General features: G+C 43.4%; 1 protein-coding gene across 1 annotated transcript; it reads right to left on the minus strand.

The window, feature by feature from the left end:
- Nucleotides 1-721: 721 nt before the first annotated feature.
- Nucleotides 722-2025, minus strand: TMEM174 (transmembrane protein 174). The gene is made up of 2 exons (XM_036886107.2): nucleotides 1314-2025; nucleotides 722-1125 (listed from the first exon to the last, which is right to left on the minus strand). The coding sequence occupies exons 1-2, from the start codon at nucleotides 1946-1948 to the stop codon at nucleotides 1020-1022; spliced, it is 741 nt and encodes a 246-aa protein (XP_036742002.1). The 5' UTR covers nucleotides 1949-2025; the 3' UTR covers nucleotides 722-1019.
- Between the last annotated feature and the right edge of the window lie 16589 nt (nucleotides 2026-18614).

Here is an 18614-nt window from a genome sequence, read left to right on the forward strand (position 1 = left end):
GTGGCCTTACCTTTATAGCTTAAGGAAAATATTTTCTTTTAAAGCTCGATGGTTTTAACTGTTCTAAAGTCTGTGAGTCTGTTCTGGTTGTTTATTACATCGTCCAGATTCAGAGAGATTGAGGGCACCTAATTCCTTCATAAAGAAGTATAAAGAAGGCAAGTATGTATTGGCCAGGATTTTCCAGGTGTTGACACAGCAGCTGCATTTTGTCTAATTCAACAGAATTTACTGACAGGTGCTTAGAGAAGCCTCCATATTCTGTTGGCCACTGGGTCCAGGTAGTTCATGCCCATTACAGACCGCACCCTGGGGTGGGCATACCAAGCTTCGCGCTTGCTGCTGTGAATGTCAGCAGCCAGAGTTGCTGTGATCCATTGATAACTTAAGGATTTATTGACACCATGGTCTTACTATTATTGATTTTGTATGGTTTAGCCAGCTCTCTAATACTATTCTAGCAGGAGGCATCCTTTATTTTATCTTATTCCAGTTTGTTTACTTCTTTGCAGCCTTTAAGATACTGATCCCTCAAGGGAAACTGCATAGCAGTCGAATTGCTTGGGATATGCAGATCCCTCGAGTACTGAGAACAGGCTCTGGGAAATCCCCAGGTGAGCCTCTTTTCTCTTCCCTTCTTCCTTCCCACCCCCCATGCTCACTACTGCGGAAACTGCCAAAGTCATAGCAGTAGTGATTTTTCCCATGGCTGCTGGAGTTACAATTGTGACACCCAGGCCTTCCCATAGGAAAGAGGTGGGTAGTGGAAAATCAGAAATCCCTGCTCCTGAACTGTATGCAGGGGATGTGTAGCTGTGCCAGAAGGGAATTCCCCCACCCCAGCCTAATTTGTACCAATCTGAGACATTTTACCTCCCACTTCCGCCTTCCCCCACCTTGAATGGTATCTGTCAGGCTGCCTGGGCTGCTCTGCTGTCTAACTTCTGAAGGTCACAGCACAGAACAGTTCATTCCTCAGCAACAGTGACTTTGATTCTATTTCCTTGGCTTCATAGTCTCTAGCGAGGGAGGGAGTATATCTCCTCATAGGGGGGAGGAGAGAAGCAAGCAGAGTCCTCATTTCCTGACTGTGTTTCTTCTGGCCCGTCAGCATCAGGGCTGGACCTGAAATGTGAGCAGAGAACCCCGATGTGTTAAAGCGCACAGTGCGACTCCCTGAACCAAGGCCACCAGGCTGGCAGTAGGCAGTCCAGAGATTTGTGTTCTCCCACCACCTTCCTTATAAACCAAACACAGCCATTGAGCACAACTGTGACAACAGGAAGGGATCATCCCTACTCCACACAGCATACCTGTCATTTCCACCATCCACAAAGGAAGGGTAGTCTTGATCATTAACAAATGCAGCGTTCTCGGGAGGGTAGATGGTGTAGTACTGAGGAGGGCTCGGTGCCGCGGTCACCACCCCTCTGGGTGGCATGAGACCACAAGCGCTCACCACTGGCTGCAGGTAGGCAGTGCTCATGCCAGCAGGCTCTTGAGAGCCGTATGGAGGAGGGATGTACTGCACCACGGTGGCGCCGTGGAAGGTGATGGGTTGGTTGATACCAGTGAAAACAAACGATTGTCCACCTGCTGTCTGCTCGGAGTCCAGGACCCTTTCCTCACCTTCTTTGCACAGCTGGCAGGAGAGCATTTTGAACTTGCACACGGCGATCAGGATGAATGTCACCCCAACTGACAGCAGGATGGGCCCGAGAAGCTGGGTCCATTCAAAGTGGGAGACACCTTGGTATTTGATCCAGCCCATGACGGTGAACGTGATCCCCACGAGTCCCAGGAAGATGCCTGAGAAAAGCAAGGTGGCGCCTGCCTTGTCATCATCAGACACCTGGATGTCAGCGGTGCTGGGTGTGTAAGGAGTGACCGAAAACACGTTGAGAGGGAAGTCCTCCAAGTGGCTGCTGCCCTGCTCCATCGTCCTCATGCAGTCACCCCACTTCAGGAGGGGACAGGGATTGTATGAGTGCTGAAGAGCAGAGCAAAAAAAATCACAGGTTCGGATTAGTTATAGAAGGACTTTGGGCTTCTGTGGTTAACAGAGTATAACAGGCAGAGACCTGAACTTTGTTTAGAAGAATAAAGGTCTGAGAAATGAAGCCTGAAGTTTTCTCATATATTGTCAACAATTGGAGGTCTCTGTTTTGCAATTCAATGACAAGGCTGCTTTCATTCACATTCATTCATTCACTCATTCAAGTGTTTATTGTGCCTGTCTTATGTGGTTGGAGGTGCTTTTCTAGACACTTCCTGCACTGTTCCAAGGCCCTGTTTGCATCTGCCAAAACCAGGAAGGTAGACATGGCAGTGAGCTCCAGGCCCTCTGGGGGTGCCGGGGCCCTTGATGTTTCTACCACATGCTCAGAAACCTAACCCAGTTTTCCTGCTGGGTCAGCTCATTGGAAATAGGCAGACAGCTATTTCTTGACTTTTATATTCTTTCCCACTTCAGGAATCTCCAGTTGTGATGAATGCTTAAACTTTCATAACTCACAAAGCTCTGGGGTCCTGCTCTTTTCTGGCCAGCTCCATATGCCTTTTGCTTTCAGGATCTGCAGAATAATTCCAGCTGTGGGAGAGGAAAGACACCATAGGACACCTTTCCATGTACCATATCACTGGCAGAGGCTGAATAAACACCAGGTATAACCTGGCTTCTTGGGGACACACACTCCGTGCCAACAGTGCAGTCCCTGGTCTCCATGGTGAAGCAAACAGCATCATTTTCAAGGCTGCTCTGTTGTGCAACCAAACCCAAGCTGATTTAGAGAAGAAAGCTTGATTGTCAATGACATTATCTGTCATTCATAAATACAGAATGTCAACACGTCCCCATGAATGTCCACCTCCTCAGAATAGTGATGTTAACCTTCTTCCTTTCCTAGACAGATCTCATCCAAACAAATGTCTCTCCTCAGTGACTAAATGTTGTATCAGCTCCCTCTTGCAGCATTGAGGAGAATGTCCAGGAAGAGTTGCCCTCTGGTTCTAAGGCAGGGCTTCCCAAACTTCCCTAATGATAAAGATTACCTGCGCCACTTTCTTAAAAGGCAAAATTGGAGTTCCCAACTCAGACCAACAGAACCACAATCTCCAGCAGGAGTAAGTGCCCCAGAAGATCCATCAGGAATCTCTGGAAACCCCACTTGAAGTTAATTCCAAGTGCTCCTGGGAGACATAGAACAAGGCCTTTAACCTCCAACTTCACTACCAAACATAGGAAAATAAGCAGTTGACCCCCTCAGGTATCTTCCCAGGTGTGTCCTAAAGCAGCAAGCATGGAGTGTTGCAGCAAGAATGGTGCAATAGGAGTGGTCTGCCCACTGAGCTAGATCAGAGATCCAGGGGAGCCAGTTTTTCTCTTTAATCCTAACAATTCTCGTGAGCTAGCCTGACATTCTTTTCAGGCTCTTAAACCCTGAGTTAACAGTTAAAACAGTCCCTGGCATTTAGGAAAATCTAGGCTATCAAAATTGTTCTTTTAAATCATTCAGTTTGTTTTCCATTTGTCTTTAGCTACACCCACTTGCAATTAAGAGAATAACTGGAAACACTGCAAGAGTAGGGGAGAGAAATCACCTTCCTGTAAACAGCCCACAAATATAAAACTGGAATAAATTTCAGAGCAGACAGGTCAGGAAATACTCCAATTATACTTTCAAGGTCAATAACCTCTCACCCCAGAAGCTCAAACTCAGCCTATGTGGTAAGCAGCAATTAAGAAAAAAAAAAGGTAACAAACCAAATTCAACAGCATGTTAAAAAGATTATACTTCATGACCAAGTGGGCTTTATTCCTGCAGTGCAAGGATGGTTCAACACACAAAAGTCAATTAATATAATACACCACATTAACAGAATGGAGAAAAAATGACGATGACAGCACATGTTCATCTCCATTAATGCCAGAAAACAAAACTCATTGAGATTTATTGGACACAGGCACAATTTTAGATATTTAGTGCCTTTACTCGCCAGTTCCTAAATGTAAAATCAGAACAGACATATTTGGTGATTGGCAAATCCCCATGTTGGCTCGGCTGCTATGGTAGGAAGAGCCAGGTACAAGTCCTTCCTTATCAAGATAAGAAAGCAAAGACAATGCCACTTTCCTGGAGAAATTGCAGAGATCAGCGTCACCACCAAAGACTCCAAATATCCCTGTCATGTCAGTATTTAATGCCCTGTTTGGCCTGTAGAGGAGGCAGACAAATCTTGGAGAATGACTGTTTATTTCAGGTGGTGATTCCAATTGCAGCTGATATTCTAGGTGTGGATCTTAACCGGAGTAAATCATTCACTGCCCTAGGTACCACATGTGCGGTGATTGTCCTGGCAAATGATTTTTTTCTACATCAACTTAAAAGAACTAATTCTGTCTCTACTATCTTCCAAAATTTTAATCAGTATAAATACACTGTCTCAAATGGCTTCTAGTCTCCATGATCAAGTAAGTCTCTTCATTCAATTTTCAAATTTGCTTTTTATTATAGTGATGTCATGTGCAATAAAAACACCCAGTTTTCCCTTACAGTTGTTGTACAAAAATATTTGGCATTGAAACTTGAAAAAGATTTGTTAACTAATATTTGTGAACCCTTTCCTTTGTCTTTAAGGTGAGCAATTAATTCACTCATTTCATCCAGAATTTGACCCTGTGTACTGGTGGGATAGTTCTTCTTCAATGAATAAAAATAATTCTTCTACTCTGAGTTCAGAAAGTCTGGCTGTTAAGTTTTTGAAAGTGTGTATATTCAATATACTATGTCCTTCTATAATAAAACTTACTTCTAATTAATTCCTTAAGCAAGAAAATGCAAAGGCAAATTCTTTGAGGTGGCGTTCTCAATGGATGCAGTAGCTGCTGGAGATATCTCCGGGCCCCATCTGACATTTTCTGTGCCATTTGTTATCTCATCAATGGGGCATGTCATCACAGACACAATGACTTTCCTTAAAATGCAGTTACAATGACAAATGAAAAGCAGTAAACTAGAATTAAATACTTAAAAGAAACAATGAAGATTGGTGAATCAGTCATTTAGCAATTTAGTTATTTAGCAAATCAACCTAGAGCCATTATACTATATAGAACAAAGACCTGTTAGGTCACTTTTATCCATGCTTTTATCAAAACATGAAAACTTAACCTCAGTTTCTCACTAATTGTCCAGATAAAGCTTTTTAGTACATTACAGTGTACCTTTTGATAACAGCACCCTTTTCAGGTTGGCTGGCCCTTTCAACTCATTTTTTTTTTTTTCCAGACTTGTACAGAGAAGCAAGCCACCTCCTTCAGAATCAGTTGTGACTCTGACCTTACAGAAAATTCCAGGTAGTGTTACATTTACTGGTTTGATCGTGGTTTATAATTAGGATGGACTTTGCTTCTCAGTGACAACTTCGTATATCTACTTCCAGGCTTTTAAAATTTTTTTCTTGCAAGCTTACACATTTCATTGAAATGAAATCACATTAAACTTTATTATTCTTCAGCTCTCTTTTTACCTAATAGCTCATGTCACCCTTCCCAAATCCATACAGTTTATTTTTTAATATTCTGACAAATGTGGTTGTTTGGTGCAATATAGCTGGGCTTTCTCAAGCAAGAAATATCAAGATATCAAATAGAGATTGTAAGGCTGGAGGCACTGGAGGGAGGAAAGCGAGGATAGTGCAAACGGAACAAAGACAGCACCAAATAGCTCTGTGCCATATAAGGAAGGAACAGACAGCTCTTCTGGGATTCCAGTCCCGTGACGTGCCGACAAACCCCGGATGCAGACCACCTCCATCCAGAAGGAGGAGACCTCTGGCTGTCCATCACCTGACCCTGAGCCAATAAAAAATTCCCCACATACCCCTGGCGTGGCCCACTTTCCCCTCCCCTCCCTGTGCTTATAAAAATTCCCGCCTATGTGGTTAGGGGCGACTTCTCCAACCTGTGTTTTAGACTGGTGAACGTTGCCCGGGATTGCGCTCAAATAAATTGCCTGGCCCTTTGTTGCCTCTCATCGCCTGCGTATTTCGGTTAGAATTTATCTTACAGAGATCAAGGATTAAGGTAATTATTTGCCACCGTAATAAAACAATCCGTAATCTGAATAAGAATGCAGGGTAAACAATTTTTTAAAAGTTAGTAATGGATGGTTGTGGCAAGCGTATAGGAAAATAGGCATCTTTAAATGTGCTTGGGGAGATTATTACTTGGTATGGCTCCTTTTTTGTTGGAGAGCAATATGGCGACATCTATTAAAACTTAAAGGCACTTACAATTCTCCTAGGATCATGACCTACATATTTACTTTAGACAAAAAATATCTTAGCAGAATAGATAATGAATTACTGTCTGTAATAACAAACAAACAAACCCTAAATGTCCATCAATAGTGGACTGGATAGAAAGTCATGGTGATAACAAATGGGTGTGGGCCAGTGTTAAAGAGCAAGACAGACTATGAGATAATCTCTAAGATGTGTTGTTTATCGAAAAAACAGCAAAATGGTATATTCAATATACCATTTGCAATGGGAGAGGCGTATGCTTACCATTGAATGTGTATATAAATATCACTGAAGGGATATCTGGCAAGTTGGAGAAGAGAATTGGGAGGGCATTTCAGTTATCTATTGCTATATAACAAATTACCCCTAAACTCTGTGGCTTAAAACACAATTCTGTAGGCTGAGTTTTGCTGAGAGTCGGGTAGGGCTGTGGTCATCTGTAAGCCCCACTGGTTAGACATCCAAGACACTTCACTCACATGGCTGAATTATGCTGGCTACTGTGGGGAGCTCAGCAGAGGGTGACTACCAGGCCTCCTATTGCGGCCCGTCCATGTGATTTCTCTCAGCATGGAGACCGGTTTCCAAAGGGCTGTCCTAAGGGCAGGTGTTCCAAGAGTCACAGGTTGAAGCCACAGCCTCCTGTGACCTAGCTTTGGAAGTCCCAAGATATCACCTGATTCATTCTATTGCTCAAGTAAGTCACTATGCCAACCCAGATACAAAATGAAGGAAATTAGATTCTTGCCCTCTATGGGAAGAATATTAAGGTCAGTGCCGAAGAACATGTGCAATAGGAGATATTATTGCCATTCTCTAGAAAAGACAGTCTTCTTCTTTTCACTGTGATACTGTTTGAATTTTTGTCTATGAGGATATCCAAGTGTGTCCCAAGATTTTAGATCAACCACATTTGTATACTCATTCACTAATGGTCAGTTAGTGACTTCACCCTTCTTTACTGGCAAGTTCTTGGTGGGCTCTGTGGGGACTACATTCTGTCACCATCAGTAGTAATGTCAAGTTCTGTATTCTTCTGAGTTTCTTGCATATTTTCACTGCTTTTTCAGAGTTATACCTCAAACTTCCTGTTTTTAACCACAATCCACATTTCCAGCTAAAGATTGTAATATTGAAATGATTATAGTTCAAAGAGATGAATGGAAAGTGACACTAAACACCAAAAAAAACAGAGTTTCGGAGGTTATCAGAGAATTCTTGTGGGAAGTGAAACTAAGCATGGTTATATATTTGTAAACAAAACATTTGATTGAACACAGTGCAGTGGGAAGAAAATTGCTGCGTGGAAGCTGTGTGTGTGTGTGTGTGTGTGTGAACCAATGACTTGTTTAAAAGTTTGATAAAGTGGCAAATTCATCTTTCAAAAATCTAGCTGCTTAGGCCATGATCCTGCAGTATTATCTATTTTCACAGCAATGTGGGCCATATACACTTTGATTTGACTACAAACAAAATACAACCAAATTTTCTGATAACAAAAAGTTACTAAATATTTCAACCACTCAAAGCACATAAAAGGCAAAAAACAAAGCTATGTGCTTGGAAAACATGGAAAAATAGTTATGTTAGGTTTGCTCTGATATATGTGTCTCAAAACCCTTGAAGATTTCAAAAGTTCAAAACGAATTTCCTCCCAAAAAGTTGGGTAAAAGAGACACTGCGTGGCTCCCTTGCTCCTAGCACACTGAGGGAGGGGAAGGGTCAGTGGGGGGGGAGGGGGCTGCATCAGGAAGCGGACAGGATGCTCCACCCTGTATAGCAGGACCCTTCCAGGATCCACATCACCCTGCAATCATGAGAAGATCAACAAAATCATAAAAGGTCTGGAGGGTGGGAATGGGTTCTCAAGGAAACTGGTCCATAGACCCAACTCTGCATCCAGTTATGAGAAGAAAACAGGGTCAGAATGCACAGCTCCTGAGCCCGCTGGGACTGTCCGAGAGCTCAGCTGGCCCTGGTATCCCACACCAGGCAGCTACTACCCCCATGAGGTATACCTATCGTTAGGGCTAGAGCAGCAAAAGCAGGCAGATGTCATGGAGAGGACAGCTAGGGTCCTAAAGCCATGCACTGGCCAGCTCTGTGCCTTCACAAGGCCAAGGGGAACATGAGCAAGGCCATATGCTGCTCAGCCACAGGCTCACAGGGGCTTGTGGCACAAGGATCAGTGCATAGTAAAGGCCCAGGGTGGACCCTTGACCCTGAGACAAATCTGCACATAAACGAATGTCAGCAGGAGGCAGAGATTTGCCAGAAATCTCAACAGTAGGAATTACCTACTGGTAGCCTGTTTAATTTACTTGATTGTGTCTGACCTTGGTGGCAGATAGGTATATTCACCTTTTACAAGAAAAGACATGGTGGTTGAATTATAGCTATGCTATCGTAACTACACTATGGTCATGTTGAAAATCAAAACTGTCCCAATGCATTTTACTTTGTTGTAAGAATAACAATATTTGGGGGCAGGATCACTGCTCTGCATTTATCCCATCTTCTTGTTTGAGCTTCCTCATGTCCCGGTGAGGGACAGTGCCTCATTTTTATAGATGATTAATCTCTGAAACAGGAAAGTGTATTATCTGACTGACTAGCAGCATAGGAGGACAATCAGTTTTCCGATTTTCAAATAGCTCTTCCTTGAAGGGCACGCACGCGCTGACATATGATCTGCCTGTGTTCCTGACAGGGACTGTGTCTGCCAAGGGTCTCTGGGGCAGGTGGTTCTCAGGGTGCTCCCTCGGAAAACCTTTAGATTTTTTTTCACCTGAACTGAATGTCACCTTGACGAGGCTAAAATTTAGGTCACAGCCACTGACATTTTCAGCAACCAAGGTGAGCCTCCCAGGCACCCAGCTCATGGTCTGAGGATCTTCTGGATGGTGTAGGTCTGTGTGAGGCCATAGCTCCCTTCAGAACTCAGGAATTTAGGTACTTGCGTACTTGATTTCTATGGTGCCACAACCACAGACTTAGAGACTTACAACAACACTCATTTAGTAGCTCAGAGTTCTGGAGGTCAGACCCCCGGAGGCTCTAGGGAAGAATCTTTTCCTAAGTTCATGCAGGTTGTTGCAAACTCAGCACCGTTGCAGGCACGGGACTGAGGGCTGGTCTTCTTGCCAGAGATTCTAGGAGTCACCACATTCCTTTTCCTGGGGCCTTTTCCACCTTCAAAATGGCTGTGGCTCTTTGAGTCCTTCTCAGACTTCAAATCTCTTTGACTTCTCGTTCTACCTTCTCCTTCTCCCTTATTCTGCTACGAAAGCCATAGAAAATTCTCTGCTTTGAAGGACCCATGTGATTAGATTATACCATCCAGATAATCCCTTTTTCAGGTGGACTGCGCCATATAACATAACACATCACAGGAATGACTCACATTCCACAGGTTCGGGGGGAAAGGGGTGTGGAATCTTTTTTGTGAGTAGCGCATTTTTAGAATTCTGCCTACCATACATGATCTGGTTCTGCACTGGGAGCCAAAGGGAGTTATTTAAGAACAAGTGACTCAGATAAGAACATCCCTACTGGGATGTGTTTGTCTCCAGCTTCATCCACATGGCTAAGGAAGTTTGAGCAATGACACCGCAGTGGGTCTTATGGCCCTTACCATGTCCCATCTGCTCTTGTGCAGTGGGTCTCAGTGTGGCCCCAGGACCAGCGGCATTGGCCTCACCTGGCACCTTGCCAGAAATGCACATTCTGGATCCCACCCAGACCTATAGAATTAGATGCTCTGGGTTGAGGTCCAGAGTTTAACCAGGTGATTCTGATCTTGCTCAACTGAGAACTTTTCTCTAAGGAGATCCCCAGTTTCCTCTTTTACGGAAATCAAAGGGGCATCAGATAGGTCATCTCTAAGATGACTTCCACTTCCAACAACCTACAATTATGTGACTGTCATAAAAATGAGTACACTGGAAACCAAAGGGTACATGTATACACCATCATGTGTGTGTGTGAGCTTACACACACATAGTGGTTCAGAGTATGAGCTCTAGAATCTTTTCTGCAATCAAATCCTGGGTCCAACAACTAGCTGTTTACCTGGGTCAACTGCTTAGATTCTCTGAGCCTTAAGTTTCCTCATTTATAAAAGAGGCTAATAATAGTAGCCACTTCATAAGAAGATGAGGATCCAGTGAGATGGTACAGGAAGAGCAAGCATAGCAAGCCCCGGGACCATCAGCTCTATTTTATCTTGCTACCTTTCTTTAAACTTTCCCTTGCGTACCTGAGGAGCTGAGCTGCGGTAGGACCAGAGCACCCAGGCCCTTGTCAGGGCGCCCGGAAGCTGCTGCCCGGGTACTAAGGATTAGCTGCTACTAGGCCTGAAGGCCAATGGGAACTTTCTATAATTCTTAGGGTCAGATTAAATCCTATTACTGCAAAGGAAGACATTTAGGTAAAATGTGTATATAATCCTATGACTGCATTTATCTCCTCTTCTGGAAAGCTCAGAAGCACAAGGTGGGGAAATAACACATCTTCATGTAGAACCCACCACAATGTGGAGAGAGGGACTGTAAACAACAGTCCATTGCTATCCATCTATGTCTTACATGTTTTTTATTGTTTTTATTTCGTGTACTCAAAGGGAAGGAGTAGGTAAGGCCTGGAATAGAGTCACACTGCGCCTCTGTGTAAAGTTTAGGTGAGAAAGTGTGTCAGTTTGGGGGGCATAAAGCACCCCTTCACCCAATCTCCCACCCTGATTCCACAGGCCTCACCAGTCAAGCTTCAAGAGATCTTTCCAGAGAGGTTTAGAATGGAGATTCCTGGGAGAGAGGAGAGGCTGTCAGCAGGGCCTGTTTTCTCTGAGGCGAGCTATGCTCTTCTCACCCTGCTGGGTAGTTCTTCTTGCACTGATGTGGGAGGGAGCCGGAGGCCACCCAGCATGAATGACGCTGCCTGAAATGGAATCCATTCTCCCTGCCTTAGGCAGGCAGTGACATGAGGGGCCGCTCCCCCAGCTGCTCCCCACCTGCAGACTGTTCCCAGACGCCACATGGCTCCATTAGCCTCAGTGCCACCAAGGGAGCGTCTCAGGCTGCGAGATGCTGCTCTGCTAATAACTATTAATAACCCCAGGAACTCTCTGGGAGGGATGCCGGCCAGGCCCTCTGCAGCCCGGGGCAGAGGGGTGAGAGCTTGCAGACACGTGCACTATTCGAGGTTGGTCTCCGGCTGTAGGTCTTCAGTAGCTGCCATTCTTTCAGTGCCTGGTGAAATAGGAGGCAGAGCCGAGGAATACTTGCTGCCCCCCCTGGAAAATGTCTACCGGCTTCATGTGTGGGGGTGCTCCCCCAGTGAGAGCTCACAGGGCTGCAGATCTGGGAGGTTTTGGAAGGCTACACAGTTCAGAGAGTGAGACGCGCAAAGATGCGTTCATAACTGCTCTTGATGTCCAGTGCTTCACTTATTCCCCATTGATATGTTCTACCTATTAATCCATTTGGCCTAATTAATCCTTAATGCAGACCAAGGTTGTACAATTTCGGGGGTGATTAAATATTCTTTCTTCTCTCTGTCACTCTAGAAAGCTCACTAATAATGTAATTCCAGTTAGTTAGAAGTCTGGATAACAGAGCATTCCACATTACAAAACAGTGTTTATAAAATGTCACTGTGGAAGGAGCCTTAGAGACCAATACCTAGCACCATGAAGATATTTTTAAAAGGTGCTGAATAAAAAACTGTTAGGAATAAAATTAAGTCTATAGCGCACTATAATGTATGTAAATTAAAAATCCATATGCCAAACAATATTCATATCCTATAAAACTACCCATCTACTCAAGTATAAATATCTTTCATACTGATGTGCTTGCCCATTGGGAGAAAAGGGATTCGTGCTGGGTATGGAGACATCTGACCCAAGGACAGCCCTTCCATAGCCAGGAGGAAAGGTGGCCATCCGTCCTGGTTTGCCTGGGACTGAGGGGCTCCCAGAACCTAGGACTTTTAGAGCTGACCCTAGAGAAGGCCTGAGCCAGGAGGACCAGTCACTCTAGCAGAAGGGGATTTATGCCACGTGGCCAGGTTCAGAACCTCAGCACAGGCAATCAGATCATCTGTCAGAAACAGGGAAACTGAAAGACTGCCGAAACTATGAGCAAAGAGAGGACACTGTATTTTAGGAAAACTGACTTTCAGTAGCTTCCTCCTTAAAAGCCACTGTTGCCAGTGGTGGATCCTTGTGGAAAGTCTTTCCAGATGCTTCCATTTGCCACTGACACATCTGCTGCCATCGCCAAGGAGACGGCTACAGCAGAGGGCTCTTCCTTTGGTGCTGAAACCAGTTCTCTGCACACCAGTGCTGCTAATCTTCCAAATTAAAAAGAAATGAGCAAAATCCAGCACACTTGAGAGTTCAAGTTAGAAAAACCAAGAGTGACTCCTACTGACTTCCGCCTTACGTCTTCTGGAGCTCATGAAGCTTTTAATCAGCCAAAGCTGGGCAGCAGTTTGTTTTCCCCACCGACAGCTGTGACAGCAGTTCCGTTTCTCATTCTCTTCTTATGTCATTACTCTGACACTGCTGTCATTAACTGGTGGGGGCTGTGTCCCCTGCCGTTAGAGCGGGTGGGCTTCTGTGACTGTCTCATAGAGTATAGCGGAAGCTACACCATGTGACCTCCAAGGTTAAGTCACCAAACACAGCTGCCACATTGTCCTCTGCAGCTCTGGCTCTGGAAGCCTTACTCACCCTGTGAGCTGTCTGACTGTGCAGGGCAGCCATGCTGTGAGGAAGCCCAACCTGTTCCCCATGCAGGAACCACACAGAGAGGCCCTGAGACAGCATGGAGAGAGACAGATGCCTGGCCAGCCCCCAGCTGCTTCAACCCTCCTCTCTTCCAACTCCAGCCAGCATGGGACTACATGTATGAGCAACCCTGAGCTGCAAGTGACCAGCCAAACTTTTCCCTAATTTCTGGTGCAGAGACCCACAGTTTATAAGAGATAATAAAATGATTGTGTTGCTTTAAGCCACCAAGTGTGGGGTGATTTTTACACGTAGGTAGATACCAGGAGCAGCTGGCCTTGAAGAGGTGATGAAGAAGCCTGTGGCATGATCTCTCCTCAGAACCATGGCTGCGACAGCAGGATCAGACAGACCTAGCCAAGGGCAGCAGGCTGTCCCATACCAAACCAGGAATATGACTGCACATTTGCGTGGAAGGCAGATTGGGGATATCTTAAAAAATAATTATTCATTTTACCAAACAATTAAAAAAATATTTTATGTATGGAAATATTTCAAATAAGTTAAAGGAAATAATTTTTTATTTGCAAGAATTGATCTCAATTCAACCTTCTCTTGGGAACATGCATGATCCACCACCAGCAATTAAAAGCAGCTGTTTTCTGTGTCTCTAGGCACTGGAACCCCCAGGTGGCCAGAGCTGAGGCTGGCAGACAGAAAACTGTGTACAGACCATAGACTGAACACAAGACTGCATGAACAGGCAAAGGGACAGAGCCTCTGCTAATAACTACTAATAACCCCAGGACAGGCAGAGGATGGAGGGTAAAGGGGGAAAGTTAGGGCTGCACATTTTTCCTTAAACAAGAGAAGTTGTGAGTTTAAGCTGAACATGTAATTGTTTGGGTAGAGAACATTTAATTCCAATCTCCCTTCTAGCCAGGTGTAGCCATATGACTAATTTCTGGGTAACAGAAGGTGAGTGGAAGTGAGTTATCATTGCATTCGTTTATTCAGTCTTTCATTTAGCAGCATTCATTGACCATTCGTGGTATGCAGAGTATGGCAGAAGATCTGGGTCCTATGGTCAAGAAGTTTCTGATGCAGTAGGGAGGACTTACTTGCAATCACAAACTCTGCTCCCAGACAGAATAAAAGATGAATTACAATGAAGTTAAACACAAACATCTAGAGTGTAGAGAAAGGAGTGATTAGTTTTGCGGAGGTGATCAGATAAGAAAGGTATACAGGAAGGTAGCATTTCACCTAAGCCTCCAAAGGTGGTAGGATTTTGGTAGCTAAGGATTCAGGGGAGGGCATTCAAGCAGAGGGAACAACATGTAAAAGGCACACACTCCGGGATGCAGGTTGTGCTCTCTGGCATACCTAGGAACCATCCTGTCTCCTTTGGTAATTTTGCTTCTCTCTGTTCTGTCCAACATGTGCTGAGCAGATTTTTTTTTAGGTTTAATTCTCGGAAGGCAATTATTTCCCTTATTGGTGTACTTCTGGAAGGAAGCCTTGTTACAGCCCTAAATATTGATAATTAAACCATTAGTGTTACTTATGGCAGCCACCACAGGGACCTGCTATGGGAAATGGCTGTGGGAATGACAAGTACACTCACTGGCCTCTTTAGCCCTAAGTTGGCACCATCTTCAGACAGGAAAAGCCAGTCTAGTTTAAATTGCCTCCAGGTAATAGTACCTCTGAGGCCCAAACCTACGTCACTTGGACATCTGCTTTTGAGCATGTCAGTTGCCCACCAAGAACAGGCTCATGAATGCAGCCCACTTCATAGCCTGCATCCTGAACTGTCTGCCTCAGGCACAGGGCCTCTTTTATTCATTTTTATCTCTGGATGGGCCCTAAAGTGATGCTTTGCACAGAGGTCAATCAATGTTTCTGAAACGGAATTTGGTCTACCTGCTGTGCCACTCTATTCCCAAAGAGAATGGATCCCAGTCAAGTTACAAACATTTTTAAAAGATATTCAGGACTGAAATGCAGGAGTTGGCTACAATGGCTACAGGGCCATGAGACTTCTCCCTAGAGATGAAGGAAGTAACAGCAGACTCTAAAAGGGGGTGTATCCTGGGAAAGTCAATGGCTCACCCAGAAGGGCACTGCCAGTCTGCTTTGCCCCGGGGGTTCTGTGTGTGTGACCCGCCTATCCATCTCTCAGTGGGTTTTTATGGGTCCTTCTTCGTACCTTCCTCTGCCTTGCTGCTCTTTCCATGCCTTTCAGGCACTTCATGGCTTGACTTGCCTCGTCATCTCAGATCCCCCACGTTTCTTTATTCTCCTCTCCTTTCTGACTTTCTTCCTGAATTAACTGTGATTAGAAGTAGGCCTACATCTGCATCTACAAGTACGATGAGGTGTATGTTTTCTGTTCTTTTTTTATTGAAGTGTAATTGACATATTACATTAGTTTCCGGTGTACAATGTGTATCATGTCATGATTTGATATTTGAATTCATTGTGAAATGAGCACAGTAAGTCTAGCTAACAGAGATCACCAGACACAGTTAAAAAATTTCTTTCTTGTGATAAGAACTTTTAAGATTTATTTTCCTGGCAACTTTCTAATACAATATTAGTAACTATAGACACTCATTTCTAAAGATGTGAATATAGAATGCGTAGTGGATGAACGGTCCGAGTGGTGCTGCATCTAGGACTCCGCAGCACCCCTCTTGGCCTCTCTCTTTCATTCGTCCATCTCAGAGAAGTCTCTTCTTGCTAAACAACCTCCGCATGAGTAATGATCTCATCCCCTCCTGTTCGCTCTCTTAAAAGTTCTGATTCCTCTGTCCTAGCCTCTCCCCTAGTTTCTGAGCACACGGAGGTCTCCAGACACCAAAAACCCTCCCCTCCTCTCCTTACCTCATGCGCTCTTCCTCAGCCATCACACTATTGCACCAAACTTCCTGAAAAATCATTTGTGTGCTGTGCCTCCATTTCCTCTCTTCCTGGGCAATCCCCAAGCCCTCCACCTCCCCGCCACCTCAGGAAACTACTCTGGCCCTGATTCCCCAAGCCCAAGGAGCAGTGAGCTTTTCCAGCCCTTAACCTCAGGGAAGCTTCTGTAACATCTCCCATCTGCTACCGCACATTCCTCTGGAAGCCAGTTCTCTCACCTGGGGAGGCGGGGCCTTCACCCTCTCCTGCCTCAGACTCTGTCTCTTCCCTTCACTGGCTCCTCCCCCTACTTGCTAACGGTGCACTTTCTGAAGGAAGTGCTTCTGGATTTCTTACCCTCCCCTTATAATGTTCAAGACCTCACCACCCAAGGCTCTGGGCAGTATCTCAGTGATTTTGAGGTCTGAGAGACATTTTATGCAAAAAAATGTAACCTTTTGTTTGGTGTGAGTAGCCTTTTTGTAAGGTGCCCTGTGAAAACCTGGTTCTCACTGTTTAGCAAACAGGGTCACCTGGGCCTTGTTTTTCCTGTGCCTTTGCCTTGAGACTTTTAGCTTGGCTGGCAGAATTCAGCCAGGGAGCACCCATGCAGGCTCAAAGAACAGTCAGCCAGTGCAAGGGTGGTAACTAGTTAACCATCCAGTTCCCTCCTACCAACAGCAACAGAGAAGTGCCTCAGTGCCCTGCTCCTGACACAACCTGTTTTGAGACCCTCCCTGCCCCAGGGAGCAGCCCAGGAAGCCAGGGGCCAGCAAAGCTGCAACCAGGTATTCATAATGCTCTTTGTTCCTGGAATTCTGTTCAAAAACAAGCACTTAGAAGAATTTGGAGAAAATTGTGACTCTAGCCATGTCTTCACAAATGTCCTTATCTAAGGAAAAATTTGTAGACTTTGGGCAAGCCATAACACCTCAACATTAATTTTTCATCCCCCAGTTATTATTATTATGGAAAGTTGGTGGGAAATGTTGAAAAGTCAGGAAAGTTGAAAGTACAATGAGAATCTTTATATCCCTATCTTCTTCAACAATTATTAATATCTGCCACATTTGTTTAATCTCTTCATGTATATTTGTGTACATATTTTTGTTCTTATTGTGCCCCTTGAAAGTAAGTTGCAGACATCATGACATATCAATCCTAATTACTTCAGCATGTACCTCCTAAGAATAAGGACATGCTTCTACCCAGCTACAATATTATCACAGCTAAGATTAACAGTCATTCTATAATGTCATCTAAGAGTCAGGCCATATTCTAATTTTCCAATCATCCTAAGAATCTTTTAGAGCTTGTTTTCACCAAATTAGGATCTGGTTGAGATTCATACATTACATTCGGTCTTTAGTCTATTAAAAAAAATCTTATTGAAGTAAAATTAACATTCAATTTTAATGCATACATTTTAAATGTACAGTTTTAGTTTTTAAATATATATATATATATATATATCCTTCCAATTAAAATGTAGAAAATGTTCCTTCATACTACCTTTGCAACCAATCGCCCCTTCACCCACTGCTGCAGGCAACCACTGATCTGATTTATATCACTACGGATAGCTTTGCCTAGTCAAGGACTTCATAAATCCATTAATACAGTTTATAGTCCTTTGTGTCTGGCTTCTTTTACTTAGCAAAATATTTTTGAGATTCATGCATGTTATTGCATATATGAGTAGTTTGCTCCTTTTTACTGCTGAGTTATGCTCCACTGTGTGAATATACCAGTTTGTTTATTCATTCACTCACTGATTAACAAATAGTTTCCAGTTTTAAGGCTATTATGATTAAAGCTACGATTATGACTTAAGCTATTATGAACTATAAATTATGAATTATGAACTGTATGTTACAATTTAAGCTATTATTATGAACATTCCTGCACAACTATTTTTGTGGACCTGTATTTTCACTTCTCTTGGGCAAAAATCTAGAAGTAGAATTTGCTAGATCATACAGTTAGTGTATGTTTAAGTTTCTAAGAAGCTGCCAAAATGTTAACAAAGTGTTTAAAACATTTTACACTCTTACCAGGAATATATGAGCATTCTAGTTTCTCTACATCCTCACCAATGCTCAATCTTATCAGTCATTTTTTGCAATTTTACTGGGTATGTAGTAGTATCTCAGTGTGGCTTTAATTTGCATGTCCCTGATAACTAGAGATGTTGTACACCTTTTCATGTATTTATTGAATATACATATATACATTCTTTTTGTGATGTATCTCTTCAAATATTTGCCCTTTTAAAAATTGAGTTGTCTTTTTGTTACTGAGTTATATATATAAGTCCTTTACCAAGTTTATGTATTACAAATATTTTCTTCTAGTCAATGATTTGACTTTTCACTTTTTTAACGGTATCTTTTGAAAAGCAATTTTTAGTTTTGATGAAGTCACTTTATCAATATTCTCTTTTAAGATTGGTGCTTTTTTCTATCCTATCTAAGAAATCTTTGCCTACCCCAAGGTTAGAAATATTTTCACCTATGTTTTATTCTAGAAGTTTTGTAGTTCTAGTTTTTATATTTACGTTTATAATCTATTTAGCATTAACTTTTATATATAGTGTGAGGTAGGAGTTAAGAATTTTTCATACATATATTTAGTTGTTCTAGCACCGTTTATTGAAAAGCCTATTTTTCCCATT

Source organism: Manis pentadactyla, chromosome 2, assembly GCF_030020395.1.
Source record: "Manis pentadactyla isolate mManPen7 chromosome 2, mManPen7.hap1, whole genome shotgun sequence".
Classification (NCBI taxonomy): Eukaryota; Metazoa; Chordata; class Mammalia; order Pholidota; family Manidae; genus Manis; species Manis pentadactyla.

What these genes read in the sequence shown, in the direction of transcription:
- TMEM174 (XM_036886107.2), bottom strand. Translation starts at nt 1,948, where the DNA reads ATGAGGACGATGGAGCAGGGCAGCAGCCACTTGGAGGACTTCCCTCTC. An exon ending in GTGGATGGTGGAAATGACAG is followed by an intron (nt 1,126 to 1,313) that starts GTATGCTGTGTG and finishes CTCACATTTCAG; the next exon opens with GTCCAGCCCTGATGCTGACG.